At 44.0% G+C, this 22,746-nt stretch overlaps 1 protein-coding gene across 1 annotated transcript; it reads right to left on the bottom strand.

Moving 5' to 3' along the window:
- Positions 1-3,542: 3,542 nt before the first annotated feature.
- STBD1 (starch binding domain 1) lies at positions 3,543-21,669 on the bottom strand. The gene is made up of 2 exons (XM_068233527.1): positions 19,780-21,669; positions 3,543-6,682 (listed from the first exon to the last, which is right to left on the bottom strand). The coding sequence occupies exons 1-2, from the start codon at positions 21,644-21,646 to the stop codon at positions 5,856-5,858; spliced, it is 2,694 nt and encodes an 897-aa protein (XP_068089628.1). The 5' UTR covers positions 21,647-21,669; the 3' UTR covers positions 3,543-5,855.
- Between the last annotated feature and the right edge of the window lie 1,077 nt (positions 21,670-22,746).

The raw sequence follows: 22,746 nt of genomic DNA, 5'->3' as shown, positions 1-22,746 counted from the left end.
GTATTGCCGCTAGCGTCGTTTGGACATTCGAACGCTACTATCGACACACACACCCGACGGCGATCGAGCAAAATCTTCCGTGCGGACAGATTGATTTCGGATGGAAATCGATCGTTCGGTTGGCGTTTGCGCAACGATTTCACAGCAGATTCGATCATTGGCAGGAAATAGCATAAGTGTATGGGCCCCTTAACAGACCATTTCCTCTGACTTGAAACTGGGCCTAATAAAATCTTTAGCAACTCCATTTCTATAGCTAATTTTCAGACCGCTTTAAAAATAAATTTGCATTATATTCATTGGGCCAGATTTATCTGAAACAAAACATTGGTAGGTTTTTAGAAATCTTTGCTGAACGGTCTCAGGCATCTTAAGAAATCACTAGATAGTGCAGATTCCTTCTAAAACTGTTGTAAAATAGGAGGTGTTAGGAAGGTCTCTCAGACAATGCAGTGTGTGAGGGTAATTGCTGTTGCTGAGGTAACCAACACACCTGCTGTATTGATAGCAGCAGGCTCTGAGGAGGAATTCAGCAGGGGGGGGGGGGGGAGGAGCACATCACAAATCATGTTTAGCCTGCAGTTCTACATTTGTAGAACTGCCATCAAGCACTTCTTAATCTGCGCCAGTTTAGGGATGGATCCCAATTTGCCGTTTTTGGCATAGGCAGCTCAATTTTGGTCTCATTTGACCACAACACTTGCACATCTGAATGATTCAGATGAAATTTGGGGCACATGCCAATCTGTTTGTGATCAGGTGTCTTTAAAGAGAAAAAAAAAAAAAAAATGTTTTTTTTTTTTTTTACCTTGGAGTAGTCTTCAGCAACAATGTCATAGCTTAACCGCGGCACAAGGTCTTAATCCCCTCGAAAATCGATGGGGCAAAATTTGGGGCTCCTTCCGGGTAGAGCTTTGGGCAGTAGCTCTGCCTCTTCTCGCATCAATCTGCACAGATCTCTGCCTCCTCCTGCCCCTCAGTCTTCTTTCACTGAGAGAGGCAGCGATCAGTACAGATTGACTGGACAGCACAAAGCTCTGCCTCCCCGGGCAGCAAAATCCACAACTTTTAAGTTGTGAATTTTTGCCCTGGGATTTTGGGGGGTTAAAACCTTGTTGCAGCGTTTCAGCTCTGGCATTACTGCTGAAGAGGATTTCAATGTAAAAACAGCAATTTTTTTACGCTTCAGTGTCTTAATGGCTCAGACACACTTAGGCCTCTTTTCCACAGGCAGTTGATAAGCAGTGAAATGCCTCTGAAACTCACAACTGCTTGCTGTTGCCTGGTAACTGCTCTCTACTGCCTGGCAACTGCTTGCTGAGCACACAGTTCAACTGTCCCTGGAAAAGGAGGCCTAAAACGCTTTTGAGCACTTTTTGGCCATCAGAGCTTTGAGAGCTTTAAAAAAAAAAAAAAAAAAAAAAAAACATTCCCATTGACTTACATTAAACTCATGGTAAAACTCACACGATTTTACCACAATCTCGATTTTAATGCAAGTCAATTGGAGTACTTTTTTTTAAAAAGCTCTCAGAAAGCTGATTAGCAAAAAGCTGCAACAAGCTGGTATTAGGAGCATTTCCTTAGTTGCTCCAAATCTCAACCGGTTACCTGCATACGGTAAAGACACCTGGTAGCCTGAACTCATGATCTTTTGTGGTGGCTCAAACACTTACTTCACTCATTACAATGCACATCAAGCTCTGATTTTGGGGCACTGGTATTTTAATGGCACCTTTGTTATTCTGACACTCAAAGCTACAATAAATCTACCATTAAAATTATAGACTCGACGTTTGTCATAGTGCAGACAAGCAAAGTCAGCAGGGGATAAAATGTTTATTTCTCTCACTGTAGATAGCAGGCAGCTAGTGTGGAGAGATATGGCACCACAAAAATCCAGTTACATGGGAACAGATGCAAGGCAGTAATACCACTGTCAAACTTAAAACCTGTACACACAATTGTACAAAGCCATCATTCAAGTTGGCCCTCATCTGCACATACAAACCCATTAGTTATCTGCTGGTTGAAGTAGTCTGTGCTTGTTTATAATGCATATAAACAAACCTCATCACAGATAGGCATAGGATGTTGAATTGGGGGGGGGGGGGGAGAGACTTGTACATTTTGATAAAGGCATGAAACAATTTCAATCATTTTGATCAAACAAGTTACAAGTGTATAAAGTCCCTACCTAGTCCAGAACGACTACATTGTAGTGTAATCTCAACCACTTTCATGGAACTTCTGGGCACTGAAGTGATAAGGCACTAGAACAGCACTTCACCCATGTATGTAGCAGCCCCATGTCAGACATAACATGTAGTGTCATAATGAACTAACAAATCCTTCAGTCCAGAACCCAGCCCAACTAACAATACCAATCAATGAGATATGGATGCATCAGGCCTAGTTCACAGTGCTCCGTTGCAGAATAATGCTGCATGTCAACTCACTGCCATACAATTCTATGGGGTGGTTCACAATAACCGATTGCGTTATACTAACTCGCTGCATGCAGGCTTTGCATTACAGTCAATGGCCATTCTCCACTGCAGTTCACACATTTTAACACATGCATTATGCAGCTGACCAGTGTTAACCCAGTCTCAAATATTTATGATACCTTAGTCCAAAATAAATATAATAAAAAAAAATTAAAAAATGGGAGAAGCAGGCATTTATAGTGGGTTCTGCTCATATCCACTGCTCCCCACGCCCTCCATTACTCTGTACCAGCCCTCAGTAACTACTTCCGGGTCCATAGGGTTGGCGAAGACTACGCAGGCGCTGCTTGGCGACATGCGTCCTTGACCGTGCATCCGCAAGCGCACAGTCACAACTACATAGTGCACATGCGCTGAATTTTCCCGGACTCACGTCATTGAGCAGTGCCTGCGCAGTCTTCGCCGACCCTCCTGACCAGGAAGTAGCTTTGGAGGGATCAGTACAGCATAACAGAGGGTGCTGGAGGAGAACAGGGGGCGTGGTGGGCATAAGAAGAAGAGGCCACTACACATGCCTGCTCCAGTTTGTAAAATTCTCTTTTGGACTAAGGTATCCCTTAATCTACTATGCTTTACAGTGACTATGTATCACATCTCTCAAATACAAGTATGCTGTCCCACAAAATATGGGCGTTTGAGAATGTTTGTTAAGCACTTTAAATCATTAGTAGATTACAACATTTTGATATTATTTAAAGTACGTGTGACTATTTGATACATCCATTTCTCATCGGTATTATTAGATGTAGTGTCCCTTGACCACATAGTAAATGCACCATAAGGATTAATACCCACATGCTAGAGGCCTGCATGGGTCTAATTTTTTTGTAGACCCGCAGCCCCGCTTTCTGGTGAATCTGGTACCCAACCCCGGAGAAGAAAAAAAAAAAAAAAAAAAAGTACCCGAACTCAACCTGCATTTCAGGTAACCTGGTTGCAAGTCACCAAGTCTGGAAACAGCTCGTCATTTTAGAGACTTATTGTAATACAGTAGAGGTTTGTTAGGGAAAAACAAAAGCCACACACTTATGATTCATACATTCCCAATGCGGCAAATTTTATTTTTAATTAGTACCAAACAAATTAAACTCAACATTCTTAAAAACATACATTGCCCAACTCGGTCTTCGGATTATCCTCGTTCTAAAGAAAATATGCTTCATATTCTAAAGTGTTACCGTGCCGTTATTGAGGCAAAGACAATATTTCCATAAGAGGGGTACTATGGCGAAAAATGTAAAATTGAAAATATGTGCAAACAGACATAAGTAGTAAGTTTTTTCCCCCAGAGTAAAAGGAGCCATAAAGTGCTTTTCTCCTATGTTGCTGTCACTTATAGTAGGTAGTAGAAATCTGACAGAAGCGACAGGTTTTGGACTAGTCAATCTCTTCATGGGGGGGATTCTCAGGGATTTATTTATTTTCAAAAGCACTTAGTGAAGGGCAGTTGCTCTGTCCAACTGCCAAAAAACTGTAGAGAGCAGGGAAGCTGGGCAACATTGTTTAAATCCTTTTTTTTGGGAATATCTTTATAAAGCATAAAAGCCTTGCTGAGAATCCCCTATGAAGAGATGGACTAGTCCAAAACCTGTCACTGCTGTCAGATTTCTACTACCTACTGTAAGTGACAGCAACATAGGTAAAAAGTCATTTATGGCTCATTTTACTCTGGAAAAAAACACATTTGTTTGCACCTATTTTACAATTTTTCACCATAGTGCCCCTTTAATTTTCCATTTACAGGATGTCTTAATGGTATAGTATATAGTTACAGATAGACATGTTAAAAATATAGACTATAGGATTTCATAGAAATGTATATCTAACAAACGTAAACTAGGGTTAATGCAGAGCTCCAGGTGCAAATGTACAGACTTCTAACCCCCTCCCCCCTATCATTAGGATATTATAAAGTGCTTTGGCAATCACTGCCGTAGGCCTGGGACCCACTAGCAGTGCTTTTCTAAGCACTTGCGGTTTTGTAAAGCCCTTTCTAATGTAATGCTACGGGGGATTAAAAAACAAAAACAAAAAACACATCCCTCATTTAGGAGCACACACAGAATTATAGGCAAGAGGTTTTTTTTTAAATTACAGGCAATTAGAAGAGCGCTCCTATTTGGTCCCAGGCCTTAGGGTGCATACACACATCCAATTTAGATAAGCCAACTTTACCACTTCTATGTAGTATGAGGGTCAATAGATTTCAAATATAATAAGCAGATTGAGTATTACGCTCATGATACATGGAGGTGGTAAAATTGGCCACTCATTGGCCAATCCAAATTTGAAAAGGTGTATGCACCCTTAAAGCTATATTCTGAATTGGCGCTCATGACTGCTGCTCAGCCCTTCTACCTCTAGGGGGTGCTACAACACAGACTAGTAATGTGGCACCCCTTTAAATGTAAGGTGGAGGGAGCCATGTCCCAGACCAGCAAAGTGCTGCTCGGTTGTATGGAGTTCCAGGTCCTTGAGGAAGCAGGATGCTCAGAGCAGAAAAAAGGTCTACAACTTCACCTTCTATAAAAGTTAATTCTTGCCAATAATTAAGGAAGCTTTGCCGCAATCAGTAAAACATGGGAAGGGTTGGAAATCTGCCTTTACTTTCCTAGAATTTAATGGAAAGAAAAAAAAAAAACCCACAAAAACAAAAGTGTATTTTTAAGTACACTTTTCCTTTTCGTATTCCTATTAGTCTAGGAACCTTCAAAAATGGCCAGTGGAAACATTACTCATGCGTTTTGGGTCTTCCGTCAAGAGCCTGCAACTACAAAAAAAGGTATTTGTAAAAAATAATTTATAAATTATTTTTAATTTTCTGACGTGCCAGCCTATCAAGGAAGTTTTAGGTTTATGGTGGGGCTGGTATTATAAAAAAAAAAAAAAAAAAAAAATAAGCCAGCCCCTCTATAAACAAAGCAGCTCCCTCTGGTGGCCGGTGACCAGAACCAGTTTTACATAATGTCAGTTCAAAGCTGCAGGTTCTCAAGGATTGAACACCTTTAAAGCATAGGAAAAACTTGTGGTACAAAATTTCTTATCTCCAGGTTCCCAGAATAATAAGTCTACAGTTGTCCTCCACTTCATCTGCAATAGGTTTGCAGAAGGTCACATGTATGAAACAGCAAAACATTAATGCAAAACCATGCATAGTGAACACCAACGGTAAGCTAAACTAACTTCTAAAATATGGGCTAAAAACTAGGTTGTTAGGTTAGAGTTTTAGTATCTAAACTAAATTGAAGAAATGAGTCTAAGAAATGCAACTTTAATACATATAAACTATACACTAGATTGAAATACTCAAAATAGCAATACAAGTCGGTGACTTTAAAACCCCTCTTATGGATAGCCCCACCACTGCTGAGCAATGATATCTTCATGGGTTGTTCTTATATACCTATTGTCACATTCTTCCCATCGTTTTACTTTCCCATTTTCTAACACTACAAATTTCCATTCTAGGCTGGCATCAACTGGGAAAGCAATTGAACTTGACCAAAAGCCATCTTTATCAGGGTTCAGGGGAACACAGACCTCCCATCCACCCAGCTTCTCATGATCTCCCGTGATTGCAATGATCTGGCCATCAGAGGGTGTGATATAGTGCACTTTGAAACCAAGGTTCACAGTCTGTGGCATTGGATGTACAGCTGCAACTCGTTTTGTCTTTTGAGCATCATCATGAGGTTTTGCGTCTGTGTGACCAGCACAGCTAGCCTTTTCTCCTAAACATGACTCTTGGAAATCAGGGTACTCTTTGGTGGATGTATTCAGAGGTGGCGCATCATCAGGTAGACTAGCGTTACTCGCTGACAGAATTACATCTAGTAGATGGATATTAGATAATCCTTCATGCAAATCTTTGCTTGTAACATTGTCTGTTTCTGTTGAAGGACCATCAGTTATAGCAACTGAAAGCGAGTTAGTAGTAGCTTCTTCAGTAGCCAACAGGTCATTAACACTGAAATCTATATCCAATTGCTCACAAGCCTCAGATTTCACACAGGCATGATCCTCAGGGATATCTTCCTTTGATGACAGAACCTCCGCAGGAGATGCACTGTCAGTATGCTTCTCATGTGGTCTGCTGTCCTCTAGTGCAGCATCCTCAACAGCTCCAGCACTGGTCAGTACACTTGTGTCCTTAGAATGCTCTTGAAGGAACGCTATGGAAGACAGAAAAAAGTTTGTGTTAAGTTCGTGGCAATCCTTTCACCTGCTAGCACTCAAGTTGGATTTTCTCAGAATTTAGCTACAGCTAGCATTCAGAATAGTAACGGAAATAACAGGAAATTTGACAAAAAAAAAAAATCAAAAAAAAAAAATCTACTTAACTGGGGCTTTCTCCAGCCGCTGGAAGGCTTTGTATCCCTTCGCCACAGCTCCACTCCTAGCAAGTCTTCCGGGGTCCCCTCTGTTGCAGACCCATACATGGCAAGGTTGGTATCTTCTACGCCTGCATGCCACTCCTGTAGGGGCAGAAGTACTGCACACAAATCTCTTGGCCACGTGAGAACGATTGCGTGCGGAAGATACCGACATTGTGTTACTGCATCTGCAACAGAGGGGAGACTGTCTGGGAGTGGAGCTGTGGTGAGGGATACAGCCTTCCAGGGGTTGGAGAAAGCCCCAGGTAAGTAGATCCAATTTTGATCAAATTCCCTGTTTTTAAGGAAAAAAAACCCAAAAAGAGAAAACCACACCTGTACTGAATGTAGCTAATTAAAATTGCTTATATTTTATAGTATTAATGTATACATAATTTAGTCAATGTTTGCCCATTATAAAATCTTTCCTCATCCAGGTTTAAACCCTTAAAGGGAAGGTTCAGGGACTTTAAAAAAAAAAAAAAAAAAAAATCCGCATCCACTTACCTGGGGCTTCCTCCAGCCCGTGGCAGGCAGGAGGTGCCCTCGGCGTCGCTCCGCAGGCTGCCGGTGGTCTCCGGTGGCCGACCCGACCTGGCCAGGTCGGGCTCCTTCCGCATTCCAAAATGCACCTCACGGCGGCACGCTAACGTCATCGGACGTCCTCCGGGCTTTACTGCGCAGGCTCAGAACTTTTCTTTTTTTTTTTTTTTTTTAAAGTCCCTGAACCTTCCCTTTAAATACCTGTAGCCACCTATAGAGCCTTCCCAGTCTCCTCATCTCATCCCCCCCCCCCCCCTCCCAAACCACCCCAGCCACTGTCCCCAGATCAAATTTCCTGCCAGCTTCATCACTGGGTTTCCTCAGAGAGGTCTTGGAATTTCTGAAGCGCAGCTCCACATGCAAGTCCTCGCTTGCCCATGAACAGTATGGAGCTGCTCATCCTCAGAAGTACTCAGGACTAAGCCTTCAGTAGAAACCCGAAGGCTTCAATATTAAAGTGGGATCAGTTGGTGGAAGGAGATGCAGAGAGGACTGGTAGGGCTCTTAGGAAATTTATTGCAACATCTTTATGCAAAATATTTTGTTGTGAGTGAGCCGAAGCACCTGCTCTCCCAGAGTGCTCTGGGGTAGTAGGCTGCATAACTAAATAGCTTAGGCTAAATATCACTCAAGGTGGAGTTACAGAATATACAGCTACAGAAATAGTTTGATAATTTGTATAAAATCAGGTATTAAGGTAATGCATTCAACTATACGTCAAAGTAAGGACAACCACATACAATTTTTTATATTTTTCAATTTGATGTTCACAATCAACTTTTCTTATTGATTGTAACATTTTTTAAATCTTACCAATGTATCACACTTGTGTTCAATTCACTAGCTACTTGGAGGGGGTGCTTATTAAGGGTCATAACGGTATTTTGGTAGTTTTTGCCAAGGGGTGCCTTGAAAAAAAAAAATCAAAGCCATCAAGGGTGCCCTCACCCAAAAAAAGTTTAACCACTGGGCTAGAGGAATGATCAAGGAGCGTGTACACAAGCTCTGAAGCTAAGCCTTCTCACCTTTGGAAGGCTCCTGGTAGCGATCGTAAATATAATACCAATTCTGACTTGCAGACAAGTTTATTGCAAAAATGTATGAAGCTTGGAATTTGGCCAAATGGACTTCCTGCCCAAATCCAAGCTGCATACTACAGTATTTGCAACAAATCTGCATGCAAGTCAGAATTATGTGCATCACATAGCCCTTCTCTTGTGCCCAGACACTTAAAGGGAACCTAAACTGAGAAGGATATGGATTTTTCCTATTAAAATACCAGTTGCCTGACCCTCCTGCTGATCCTGTGTGTCTAATACTTTTAGCCACAGCCCCTCAACAAGCATTCAGATCAGGTGCTCTGACTGAAGTCAGACTGGATTAGCTGCATGCCCGTTTCAGGTGTGAGATCCAGATTCTACTGCAGAAAATTGATCAGCAGGAGAGTCAGGCAACTGGTATTGTTTAAAAGGAAATATCCATATCCCTCTCAGTTTAAGTTCCCTTTAAGGTGCCCATACATGCAGTGTATGGACAGATCAACCAAGAGAGACAGCTGCCTATACACCGCAAGCCAATTCCTGATAGATTTCAGCATAAAATCTTTTGGAAAGCGGCCTTGTGACGCTGCCTCTGTCGCTGCACCCCTTAATATACTGTATGTGCCCTCCGTTGCCCATGCATTCATATCTCACCTGTCCTCTGCTGCCGCGAGTCTACCAGCTCTTCTTCCACATGACTGCCACGCATAACACATGGCGCGTGTGTGATGGCACGCACTCACCAATGCTATATGCGGAAGTGACATGGGACCTGAATATGTGGAAAAAGAGCAGGTGGACTCGTGGCAGCAGACAGGCGAGATATTTTAATGCATGGGTGTGACAATCCTGCCCCGCAATCCCGTCGAGAGCTGCTCCCGTTAGCGTACGCAGGAAGTACGGGCGCAGACGGACAACGAGACCGGTTGCTGGATCGTCAGAGGTTGAAGAAAGAAAAAGCGACAGAGCGTGCCAATCCCGTCTAATCGGCTCCCGTTAGCATACGCAGGAAGTACGGTGAACAGACTGACAAAGATTGGTCACGCAGCTGCCGACAATATGTAATAGGACAAACATCCATCAATCCCGTATTACTAGGCCACTGTTGCCATGCAGGTTTCATGCACTAGAGACTGCTGGAGGCAAATTCACTGCGTGCGTAGTAAACGGTTAAGATCGGTTGGAGGTGCCCATACATTTACAATTCTGATTGTATATACAATCGGTAAACTAAAAATATTGTGCACTGTAAATCGGGTAAATACACTGCCACCACTCTTCCAGTTCAGGGAGGAAAGAGACTACCGCAATCACAATATGGTAGCCAGCCCAATCACGTTCAACACGCTCCAGTCACCTTTCGGGGAATAGTCACTTCCGACGGCTTAAAGACTGAGCAATGTGACGTTAAAGAAAGGTTACTGGGTCCCTATATGATGCAATCTCGAATGGTGTTTACAATCGAGAAATGAAAGTTATCGATTTCGCACAGGAAATCGGATACTAGCTAATCCTAGAAGGAAGAAATGGTTATTTACAACCTAGCTAGCAAATCAACAATTCATAAGCAAATCATAAAACAATGCGGTAGTATGACTGACTCTTCAGAGGGCAGATTCGGTATAGCAGCAATCAGATGACCAGAAAAGGCACACGACTGAACGATAAAAATCGTTAGTTTATTTCTAAACTACATACACACAGCTTATTTTAGAACAGATTGATTTGACAGAGAAGAGATGAAAAGAAACAGAATGTCCAAATATACAGTTCAAATACCGTTATAGGTAGTCCATGCGGCAATCGCAAGTCTTTGGCGTAATGTCCAAAATGGCGGTTGCCATGCGGCCAACAAGCCTTTGTTAGAAATAGTTCCAAGATGGAGGTTTTGGCCCGTGTCCTTGCGGGCTGCCAGGATGTTACTAGGCATCAGATGAAAAATAAAGGACCTGGACTTTTGGGTCATGTCAGTTTTGTTCCTCACTGTAGGTGGGGGGGGGGGGGGGGGGGGAGTTATGACACATACAAGTCCAGCCTTGTGCAATTTGAATAAGGCAGTGCCCCCTTAGGCAGGGAGAGGTTTTGGGCCAATTCATATTTTGCCCGCCTTTAGCATGCCCGTAGGTAATATCAAGAACCCGAATGAATATTCATAATCAGCGTAAGTGTGTGAATCTGCCGATACCAAACTTGGGGGGGGTTTAGAGTGAACGGTGACCCCAAAATGCATATCTCTGCTTTGGCAGGGCTTACCGTTAATTCGGTAACATCCAATTGTGTGGTTTGTTCCAAATTTCATAGTAAGCGGGTTCTAAAGGCCGTTGCCTTTTTGGAAAGTCATCTTTATGATAAAAGATGGATTTCATATTTGTGAGGTCACAGATAGGTTTCCTAAGGTCTCTAAGTGGCTTCTGCAGGATGTTAGCAGGACCTCCTGTGGCTGCCCTTTTCATGTACGGAGCTGAGGAGCCACCAAGTCCGGGGTTAGGCAGTGGAGGTGTGAGATTTCCCTCTTTCTGCCTGGTTGGGGGTCCCTGAATGCCCAGGACCCTTTGTCACATGGAGGTGCGAAAAAACTAGGTAATAAGAGCATTTGCTATATTTGACCAGGGAGAGGAACTGTTAACCCCTGGCTTCCCTGGTCTTTTTATAAACCAAGCCTTTCCCTCTCTGCTGTCTTTTTTAATAGTGGCAACAGGGAATATTTCATAAGACTCACTACTTTTTTAGGACTAATAAACGTTGATTCGTCACAATGGGTACATAACATTTAGGGGGACAGTGGCTGGGGGTTTCGGCACCATATTGCCGCACACCTGATCCATGGTGGATCAGAACGAGACTTCCCAACATGCCATGATCAGTCTGATCATGCTTCTTGTGGCACCGATTTTTCATCCGACTCAATTGCCGAATCAGATGGTTGCAGGCCACAAAAAGGTACATACATGGCCACCTTTTAGGGTGCATACACATCCAATCTACCACTTCCATGTCGTATGAGGGTCAACAGACCCTGAATACTAGGAGCAGATTGTATAGGGGCGGAACTCAACATGGAGGTGGTAGATTGCTTATGTAATACTCAAATAACATGGAGGTGGTAAAGTTGACCAGTCAAAATCTTATGCATGTACCATTCTGCAAGCACCACACCACAGAAATCATCCTTCATGTGACCCTGCGCCACGGTGCAGCGCCAGGGTCATATGCATAACGCCGCTTCCCGCTGGGCAGGAAATTAGCAACTGATTCCGTCGGTATGTGTATTGTAACGCACTCCTGTCATGCTCACTTGCTGCGTCGCCCATTGACTTACATTGCTGCATAATCTGTGCAATAGGCATAGATCATGCGGTAACACTGCAGCCTTAGTGGCAACATTGCAGCAATTTGCATGGCGTGAACTGTGCAAGTCTACATAGGCTTGCATGGCCCTTTCAGCAGGGAAGCTGCACAGAAGAGTAACACAGGGCGACGCAGTGTGCAAGGCACCTCAAACTAATGTGGTCATTTTGTCTGATCAATACAAGTCTCCCGATGTTTATACAGCGCTATGAGTGCCAGAGGTTTACAGGACACATGCTTTTACAGCATACATGTAGATTGCAGGAAATCCTGGGAAGAACACATGACTGGGTTGATTTACTAAAGCTGCAGAATATTGATGAGTAGCGATGATCAGATGCATTTTTATTATTCAACTTTCACGTGAGGTTAAATGCAGCTTGAAACTGGACCAATCAGAAAAACTTCCTGTCAATTAGTTCACATTTGAGCTGTATAACATTTACATAAAATCTGCATGCAAAAAGGAGATATTTGCATTGCATTGATCATTCCTATTGATGAGCACCAGAAAACATAACTAATGCAGCAAACCTGGACTGGATTTTTTTTTTTTAAATTTAGGTTATAAGGTGACAAGAACTGCAGCCCTTACCTGGGACACAACAGATCATAGAGGGATTACTAAAAGGTAAAATAATAATTATTTATTATTATTATTATTATTATTATTATTATTATTATTATTATTATTATTATTATTATTATTATTATTATTATTATTATTATTATTATTATTATTATTATTAAGCTTACAATGAGTTCCTGCATTTGGTAACAAAACGGCAGAAAATTAGACTGAAGCATGACCATGTTCATATTTTCAATGTTTTGAAAAAAAAAAAATCCAATGAGAAAATTATATTTTACACTTCATTTTTCACCATTACTGCCAGGTTACAGCACTAGTTTACCGATCTTTACTCGCACTCTGGAAAATTTTGGGGTGAACGTGGGGGAAAAAATCCTATTAGCTCTTTACCGCACACAGTATTGTGAATGGAGACCATTATGTTCATTTTATGCAGCTTAAAACTCGACCAGTCAGATGCAGCAGATTATTTTAACAGGTCCAAAGCTAAAGTGTATACAGCTGCATCAAAAACTTACCAGTTACTGGACTCTAGTAGCTCATTAACCATCTCTACCCCTCAGGCCTGGAGCCCACTACAAATCGCTAGGGTTTTTAATGAGCGTTTTCTGGCTATTTTGTTAGCGATTTTAAAAATTGTACGCTTTTTGCCAGCGATTGTGTAGCTATTTACTATTTTAATTCTGATTGGTCCTTTCAATGTATCAATTTAATTTACAGTTTGCATGAATAAAAAAAAACAAAAAAAAAAAAACTCAAATTGCGATGTGTAGCAATTGATGAGCAATTACGCCAGCGTACTTTACATTGCAGAAACGCTAACGCAAACACCACCAAAGCGCTGCATGTCCTGTGATAGAGATTTTGCTAATCGCACTCACTCCAGTGGAATTTGGCCCATCCATTAACATTAGCTTAGCGTTTAGGGAAATCGCTAGAGTTTTGAATCGCAAAAAAAATAAAAAATTCACTCTAGTGGGTTCCAGCCCTCAGGGTAGGAACACGTCAGGCAGAATCGCATATACGGTTTCCACTATTTGCTATGGGGAAAACTCATGCCATTCTGCCTAGTGTGTTCCTTCCCTCAAGCAAGTGAGGAGGTATGGTCTTGTTTTCCCTTTCCCTGAAATCTTCTGTAGCCCTGAAGGAGCCCAAGGCAAGAGAGACATATGGAGGCTGCCATAGCGGTTTCCTTTTAAACAATACCGGTTGCCTGGCAGCCCTAATGATCTTTAAAGGAAACCAGAGACGGGATAATGAAAAAGATTTATACATACCTGGGGCTTCCTCCAGCCCCATCCGCCTGGATCGCTCCCACGCCGCTGTCCTCCGCTGCCTGCAGCTATGAGAACCGGGTCCCCGCAATGACGTCATCAGAGCCAGCTACGTCAGAGAAGTGCGCCCTCTACGTATCTCTCCTGCGGCTGCTAGAGAGATACGCAAACAGCGCACTTCACTTATGTCAGACTGGCTCCGACTAACAGCAGTGTGGGGATCTGGTTCTCATAGCTGCAGGCAGCAGAGGACAGTGGCATGGGAGCATCCAGGCGGATGGGGCGTGGAGGAAGCCCCAGGTATCTATGAAATATTTCATTATCCTGTCTCTGGTTCACTTTAATCAGTAGTGTCTGAATCACACACCTGAAACAAGCATGCAGCTAATCCTGTCAGTTTTGTTGGAGACATCGGATCTGTATGCTTCAGGTTCTATGGCTAATAGTATTATGCTGGGCATACACGATCTGTTTCTGCGGCTCGATTAGCCGCCAGATTGACTCCCGCGCGTCCCCACACGCGCCTGGAACAATTCCGGCGGGTATCGAGAACGTTATTATCAATCGAGCCATCAGCGGCTCGATTGATAACAAGAAAAAAAACGACCCTGTATGCCCAGCATTAGAGGCAGGGAATCTGTAGGATAGCCAGGCAATGTGCATTGTGTAAAAGGAAATAAATGTCAGCCTCTATATGTCTCACCTTGGGTTCCCTTTAAAGGTGGAGGCTGCAATTCCTGACAACCTACTTAACATGCGATTGCCTGTCTAACAAATCCTCAGGCTGAAATACCTTGAAAGCTTGCAAAACACAGAGCAGGAAGAGTCCGGGGAAAATGCTACTTTCTAGAGCATAATTGCTTAGAAACTGCATCTCTCTAACATCTCAGCAGGAAATGTGAGCTATAGAACAACTCCCCCAGAAGGGACATACATTATTTCTTGTAGCTAATAGTAGCAGTGGGCGTTTTATCCCACACGCCAGGCTCTGAATGGGATGTTTGCCAACGATTCGCTTTACGTCACCACAGGAGATAATATAATTAAAGGGGTTCTTCCGCGAATGAGGAAAAAAAATCAAAATGGTTTATGCATGTTCTATTAAAAATCCTTCTAAAATAGTGTGAAAATTTTTTCAAAAAAATGAATGGTTTCACCAATACAACATGTAATGTATACAGTGACGGCTGACGGGACTGTGAGGCTAATCCATTTGTTAGGGGTGTTTTTTTTGTTACTTTCACTTCATAAGCTGCTCCCTACCTAGTTTTCATTGCTGTAATGCAGGGCTATGATGAAGTGCTGTGCAATGGCAGTTACAGCTATTAAAATAACGGCTGTGCTGCTCTGTAGTTTCTGCTTGTACTTCCTCACAGAGCTGACCCCCCTCCCCCCGCCTCTCCCTGTAGGCAGAGGTCGGGCAGCTCTTCGGAGCAAATCATGTGTTTACCTCGTTGCCGGGCAACCAGACTTCAGCGTCTGTGCAGAGGACTTCCTATCCATTGCACGGCAAGTTAGCTGCCTGAGCTACAGTTCAGTACAGTACAGTACAGAGAGGGGGGGGGGAGGGGGGTCAGCTCTGTAAGGAAGTACAAGCAGAAACTACAGAGCAGCACAGCCGTTATTCAGCTGTAACTGCCATTGCACAGCACTTCATCATAGCCCTGCATTACAGCAATGAAAACTAGGTAGGGAGCAGCTTGTGAAATGACAGTAACAAAAAAACCACCCCTAACAAATGGATTAGCCTCACAGTCACCTCAGCCGTCACTGTATACATTACATGTTGTATTGGTGAAACCATTCATTTTTTTAAAAAACTTTTCACACTATTTTAGAAGGATTTTTAATAGATTATGCATAAACCATTTTGATTTTTTTTCCTCATTCGCGGAAGAACCCCTTTAAAGAAAGCTGAGAAGACTGCAGCCTAGTGAATCTGCATCGGAAGGGGAAGCCTGGGTCCTAGTGAGGCTTCCCTCGTCCTCTTGAGCCTCAGGGATTCAGCTCTGGCTCCCTTGAAAATCCCTACAAGCATTGTCAAGCTGTGCGCAGACGCAGTATCAGCTTAGGCAGAGGCCAACCGGGTCTGCTCTACTGTGCAGGCACACGAGTTGCCTGCGTAGTAGAGCAAACCTGATTGGTATTTGATATTTCTGCCTGAGCCCAACCCGATAGCTGATACTGCACACAGTAGCGCCGATTGTAAATAATGCCACATGTGATGTTCAGGGGATCCCAGATAGAAGACATTGGAAGCCTCAGGGTTTTTTGTTTTTTTTAACACAGAATTTCCTTTGAAGTCTATGCTACAGAAGATGGCTGGTGTAGGTGGGGGCTCGACTGAATAAATCACAGTAATTATGCTTCCTGTTTTCTAAGGACAACTGAAGTGAGAAGAATATGGAGGCTGCCATATTGATTTCCTTTCAAAACAATACCAGTTACCTGGCAGCCCTGCTGATCTATTTGGCTGCAGTAGTGACTGAACACCACCAGTAACAAGCATGCAGCTAGTTTTGTCAGATCTGACAATAGCGTCAGAAACACATGATCTGCATATGCTTGTTTAGGGTCTATGGCTAAATGTACTAGAACTGATGCACACCACAAGAGCTTTTTAAACGCTGGAGATTTTAGAAGTTCTTGCTAATGCAATGCTATGGGTTATTTTTACAAAATGACATCGCTCCAGTGTGCACACACACATAGGATAACACTAGCAGGAGCTTTGAAGAAAAAAAAAAAACAAAAAAAAAAAAAACACACACACACAAAGCACTTAGAAAAGCTCGTCTGGTGTGCACCAGCCCTTAGAGACAGAGGATCAGCAGGACAGCCAGGCAACTGGTATTGTTTAACCACTTGCCGACCGATGGGCGTGGATGCAGCAGCAGCCACAAGACTGCCTAACGCCGCTCGGCGTAAGGTCCTGGGGGCGTGGTTTGCTCCCCTGCTAGGATGGCGAAGCTCCGCCTTCAGTCTCCCAGCAGCAATCGTACCCTGTACAGCGATGCGATCTAATGCTGGGGATACACTGTACGTTTGTGTACCGTGTATCGACCAGCTGATCCGGCCAGCTGATAATATTCAGCTGGCCCGATCAAGCCGCTCGACCCGCAGCCGCTCGATTCCCGCCGGCGGACAATGGCAGGGAATCGAGCGGCTGATAAGGACCGCTGGCGGGGACGAGCGGGAATCGATCCGCTCGCTCGAGCGGGGATGCGGCGGGCACGATGCTGGGGTCGATCCGGCGGCTAATGGGCCGCCGGATCGACCCGTCTATGCCCAGCATTAGGGGCTGAAGCCTAAAAAAAAAAATCTGGGGAGTGATGGGGGGGCGGTGGAATCACTTGTGTGCCAAGTTGTGTGGCCCTGCAGCAAGCCCTTACAGCTGCAGTGGCCCAATTTGAGAAAAGTGGCCTGGTCTTTGGGGGGGGGGGGGGGGGGGGGGGGTTAACACTTCGGTACTCAAGAGGATAAAAGGTAATAAATATGGCAGCCTCCATATCCCTCTCGTTACAGTTGTCCATTAATGTCTTAACACACCTTTTTTTGGCATTAGTCTAGTTTAGGGGACCAAGCAGGAGACCTCACAGGGAACAGTTCTCCAATCACAGCACCCTCTACAGCAGGGGTCAGGAGCCTTTTTTGCTGAGACAAACACAAACAAAACAAAAAGCATTTATATTGCACTTTCTCCTGGCGGACGAAAAGCGCCAGAGCTGCAGCCACTAGGGCGCGCTCTATAGGCAGTAGCAGTGTTGGGGAGACTTGCCCAAGGTCTCCTACTGAATAGATGCTGGCTTACTGAACAGGCAGAGCTGAGATTCACACCCAGGTCTCCTGTGTCAGAGGAAGAGCCCTTAACTATCACACTATCCAGCCACTTTACACTATCCAACCACTAAACACCACATATTTTAAAATTGTATTTCCCTGAGAGCCATACAATATATTTCAAACTGGGACAGTGTGCATGCAGAGCAGAGGGCTCACGTCCCTGTTGCCATAGTGATGTGTATCCAGTTTATCTGCTGGGCAGTGGAGTTGTCAGGCGTCTTCAGCTTCTCTTGGGTTTTAACAACATCAGCAATTTCACTGAGAGCCAGACAGGAGAAATACCGACTAACAGCTTGTAAAATTAGCTAGCCGATTTAGGGGTTGAATCACTTTGTAGGACGAGATCCCCGCACTTTGGCCCAATAGGCTGCCCGTCAAGTAACATGCAGCCTTTTGGGCCAATCAAAGTGCCGAGCTCTCGTACTACAAAGTCACTGGACCTGACTGGGTCCAGAGTGGGACAATTGGAGCAGCTGTTCATTTTGGGGGAGCACAAGTTAGTAGTGCACGCTACAGCAGTAGCGTGCCTACTTTGAAAATTATATTTGCGCTGCTTGAGCAGTGTAGCTTAGTGACTCAATCCCTACCGTTTTGTCTGTGAGCCAGATGCAGCCATCAAAAGAGCCACAGGTTCCCTACCCCTGCTGTACAGCATGAAGCGCTGCAATTGGCCGAATAGCGTGGGTGTAGTTTTCTACAACGTATCTGAAACCTAGCAGCTCGACAGGGCGCTCCTCACCCAATTGTGTTTCCCACTGGGTCCCCTTAACTAGCGTTTTTTTAATGTACAACAGTAAATTTACGCAAACCATGCACAATGCTTGGTACATTACACAAACGTACTTTGCAATAAATTAGCTAAAGTTCCCGTCTGCCTTCTGGCAAGTGGTATCCAGTAGCCCCTTATTCCCAGAGGAGGCAGCATTCATTTACCAGACCAGATTACCACTGCAACTACAGTCCTTTGCTGCTCAGTGTGGAATAAAGCATTTAACCTTTCCCACACCATTCAGTGTTTTTATAGAAGCCAATCCCCATGTGCTTCAGCATACTGCAATAAAGTCATTTCTCTTTACTTTTTATGCTGGTGAAGGAAGATGCATTATACTCCGGGTAGAGAGAAACCTGACAGGAATCGATGAGCCTATGCAGAATAGTAATGCAGTGTTGGCCATAATCTCCCCAAGCAGCACAAAAAAGATGGGCCGCTAGTCTAATTGGGGTGACCAGGGGGAAACCCCATAGGGAAATTTCAGTAACATAATTTGCTGCGGTTTTAACAGTTCCTCAATGACAGCACCCTCTAGAACTTAGGTTTCAGATAGGTTGTAATAAATTACTCCGCCCACACTATTTGGCCAATCTCAGAGATTGCTATAACTGGAGAACTGTTACCCAGGAGGATTTTCGCTGGGCCCCCCTCAAGACTAGCTCTGAAGATGGCTAGGGTGAGCTGTGTTCACTGAACTAAATGACTCCTCCCCGACTACCTCAAGTCAGTGATGGGATAAAAAAAGAAAAAAAAAATCTGGAAAGATAACAGATATTTACTCTGAAGCTTGGTACACACACCCACTTTTCATTGGCCACTTTTAGCTCATGTAGTATGAAGACCAACAGATTTTGAAGACTTAATACCAAGTTGTGTGGGTAAGCTCTCATACTACATGGAACTGGTCAAGTTGGCCAATTCAGATTTGATGTGGAGTACGCACCTTCAGCTGCATATGATACTTGCACAGGAAGACCTTTCCGCAAACCCACCAAGCCAAATGGATGCAAAGACAGTTAATGTGAAATAAGCGCTTTGAGTCCTATGGGAGAAAAGCGCTATAGAAATGTTATTGTATTGTATATATTATTAAACATTATGCTAGACACCACCCAAGAGAGAGCATGTGAGTGTGTAATTTACTATTAACTGATCCAGCAGACAGCAAAAGCAAATGTGCAGCTATATGGGCCATGTGTACCCTGCAAATACAAGACAGTTATGCTAGTGTAGGTTCTAAAAATATAACAATGAGGTATGTAGAGCCAGAAAATGTTATGAATCATTACATTTCCGGGCTGCAAGATTGCAATTTTTCCTAGCAACGGAAGAGCCTAAGATCATCAAGTAGAATGAACAACAAGAAAGAAAATGCACAAATATCTACAAAGTTTGGAGCCAAGGAACACCCCAAGAGTACAAACCTACAGTAGCTAAATCAGAAAATGCTTTTATAGTTTAAGACCTATAGTGCTTGAACATACCTGCTACATTCTCCTCTTGAGCACACACTTTAATTTCTTCACCTCCGTTTGTGACTTCAACAGCATCTGGGACATCAGTGGGATGTATAACATCTTCCAATAACAAGTTCTCTTTTTCAGAGGAATGTGTGCTACAAACTTGTTTCCCAATGGCCTCCGCATTTTCCAGGAAGGTGGAGTGGTTGACTAGGTCTCCATGGGTCTCTACCAACTCTTGCACATTGACATGTAACAGAGTTCCATGCTCTACTTTGAGCTTCACCAATTCTTCACTGGTCTGCCCCAAACAGTCCACTATGGTACCACCACAAGGCATCACATGTTCCACAGAGGCCTTTACTTCCTCAGTGGTGGAGACCATGAGCTGATCTTCATTGTCATTCACTAGCTTGTTCTCTGTGGAAGATATAGGCTTATTGGTAGTGGCCAGGGCTGTGATATCATCCACAGTTACTTCCTCTGTAGCTTTGACAATGCAGGGATGTACCTCTTTATTTACCAACTTGTTATCAGTAGCAGTTAGGTGTTGGACACTAGTGCATGAGGCTTTCAGATCACTCACTTCCTGTGTACCTGCAACAATGGAGGGCTTAACTTCCCAATCATCCTCAACCTTATTCTCTGCTGCCGTTAGGGGTTGACTACTAGTGAATGGCGCTTTCAGATCACTGACTGCCGGAGAATCTGGCACAGTTGATGATTGACTTTCTCTGTCAATTACCACCTTATTCTCTGTAGCAGGTAGGGGTTGGCAACTAGTGCATGGGGCTTTCAGATCACTGACCTCCTGAGAATCTGGCACAATTGATGATTGAACTTCGCTGTCATTCACCACCTTATTCTCTGCAGCAGGTAGGGGTTGGCCACTAGTGCATGGCTCTTTCAGATCAGCGACTTCCAGAGAACCTGGTACAACTGAAGAATGCACTTCACCATTTACCACCTCATTCTCTACAGCAAGTAGTGGTTGACCACTGGTGCATGGGGCTTTCTGATCACTGACTTCCTGTGAATCTGGCACAACTAAGGAGTGAACTTCTTGGTCATTCACCACCTTCCTCTCTGTAGCAGTTAGAGGTTGATCACTAGTACAGGGAGTTCTCAAATCATTTACAAATTCTTTCACTTCATGTGTAACTGAAACAATAGAGGGGTGAGTTTTTCCATCATTCACCAACTTGTCCTCTGTGGCAGGTTCAGGTTTCCCATCAGCCTCACTGTCCTGAGCTGCTTCCTTCTCAAAAACAATTTGTTGCTGGAGCTCTTTGGTGCACTGCAATTCTTGTGTTGTAGTTTTTGAGGTTTCCAAAAGTTCTATACCCATCTGCAGCTTATCTTGGGAAAAGCGATGGCATTCCTTATTTGACGTCTGCACTGATTCTTGCTCAGCAACACTAGAGGGCTTGAGGTCCACTGCCTGAGTATCAGAGAGATCTTCCACCTTAGGAACTGTGGAGAGCACCTTGCTGCTTTCTGGGGTATCTCTAGGGTGCAGGACTTGGTCAGGAGCTTTCTCACTGAAGTTTGGCGGGATTACTTCCTCCGTTAATTGGGCGCTCTCTTTTCCTTCCCCCACTTGTAAAGCATTTACTTGGCTCACCTCCTGATGATCAGGAATGCTGGCATCGCGGTCTTCGGAAGCTTGAGGTTCGGACTCAACATTGCTGCGAGTCTGGGAATCCTGCACGCTATCCCGGCTCTCAGGTTCACTCTTCTCTCCCTTTCCTCCGAACCATACCCAGGCGAAGACTGCAGTGAGGATACCCAGCACCACTACCGCCCACATGTTGCTCCTACCGCTGGGACCTTGAAGCTGTTTCCCCTGTACAGCAATGCACAGCTGATGTGCCCCGGCCGCTTGCACCATGCCGCTCCCACCCCGCACACCCATATTAGTAAGCAGCCGGAGGCCTGGCGACTCCTCCCCCTTTTCTATTACAGGATCAGCTGCGGCTGCTGGAGGCAGATCAACCCCTCCTCGCTCCTTCCTCAATGATAGGGCAGCGTGCTGCGGATAATACTGCTGGCTGCATGGGGTGGACGTGAGAACTGCAAGTTATGTAACCAACGCCAGATTGCAATTTACCCAGCTCCAATGCGGAAAGCCTATATAGCTTGTGCATCGAAATTAAAAGTTTATCCTACATTGGGCTCTATTCTCAATGAGTTTCCGCATGCGGTAAAGTACATGCGGGAAGTTTGCACCCAAAATACCGGCAAGTTGGGATTCTCAAAATGTTCCGCATGTTTTTTCCGCATGCGGAAAAAGTGTGATAAAAGTGCGGGATTCATGCGGTAAAATTTCCACAAAAGTCGGTATTTTCCGCAATAAAAGATCAATTCTCAAAGATGTTCAGGCGCATCATTTCTTCGTTAATTACCGAATTTTTATCACCTACAAGTAGTAGGTGATATATTCCGCATCCCATTGACTTTAATGAAGTGTGGAGGCTTAAGGGCTGTGCTTGGTGGACTTTAACTTTTTTTTTTTAAACACTTTTTCATGCGACCTTTTTACCGCATGATTCCCGCATGAATAATGCCTGTTTCCGCATCTTTTTTTCCCGCATGCGGAAAACATGCGGAAAATGTTAGTGAATGCTGAAAAAATGCGGAGTTTACCGCTGGCGGGAATTTAGCGCTAAAATTTTGCGGTACTTTTGGCTCTTTGAGAATAGAGCCCATTGGGCTCTATTCTCAAAGACTTCCCGCATGCGGTAAAGTACATGCGGGAAGTTTGCACCCAAAATACCGGCAAGTTGGGATTCTCAAAATGTTCCGCATGTTTTTTCCGCATGCGGAAAAAGTGTGATAAAAGTGCGGGATTCATGCGGTAAAATTTCCGCAAAAGTCGGTATTTTCCGCAATAAAAGATCAATTCTCAAAGATGTTCAGGCGCATCATTTCGTCGTTAATTACCGAATTTTTATCACCTACAAGTAGTAGGTGATATATTCCGCATCCCAT

This window comes from Hyperolius riggenbachi, chromosome 1 (genome assembly GCF_040937935.1).
Source record: "Hyperolius riggenbachi isolate aHypRig1 chromosome 1, aHypRig1.pri, whole genome shotgun sequence".
Classification (NCBI taxonomy): domain Eukaryota; kingdom Metazoa; phylum Chordata; class Amphibia; order Anura; family Hyperoliidae; genus Hyperolius; species Hyperolius riggenbachi.
Note: the sequence above shows the minus strand (reverse complement) of the source record. Positions and strands in the feature narration are given on the sequence as shown.

Bases quoted from the DNA above. Each gene is read 5' to 3' on its own strand.
- STBD1 (XM_068233527.1), bottom strand. From the start codon at position 21,646: ATGGTGCAAGCGGCCGGGGCACATCAGCTGTGCATTGCTGTACAGGGG. The intron at 6,683-19,779 runs GTATGTTCAAGC...TGTCTTCCATAG, and splicing joins TCAAGAGGAGAATGTAGCAG to CGTTCCTTCAAGAGCATTCT.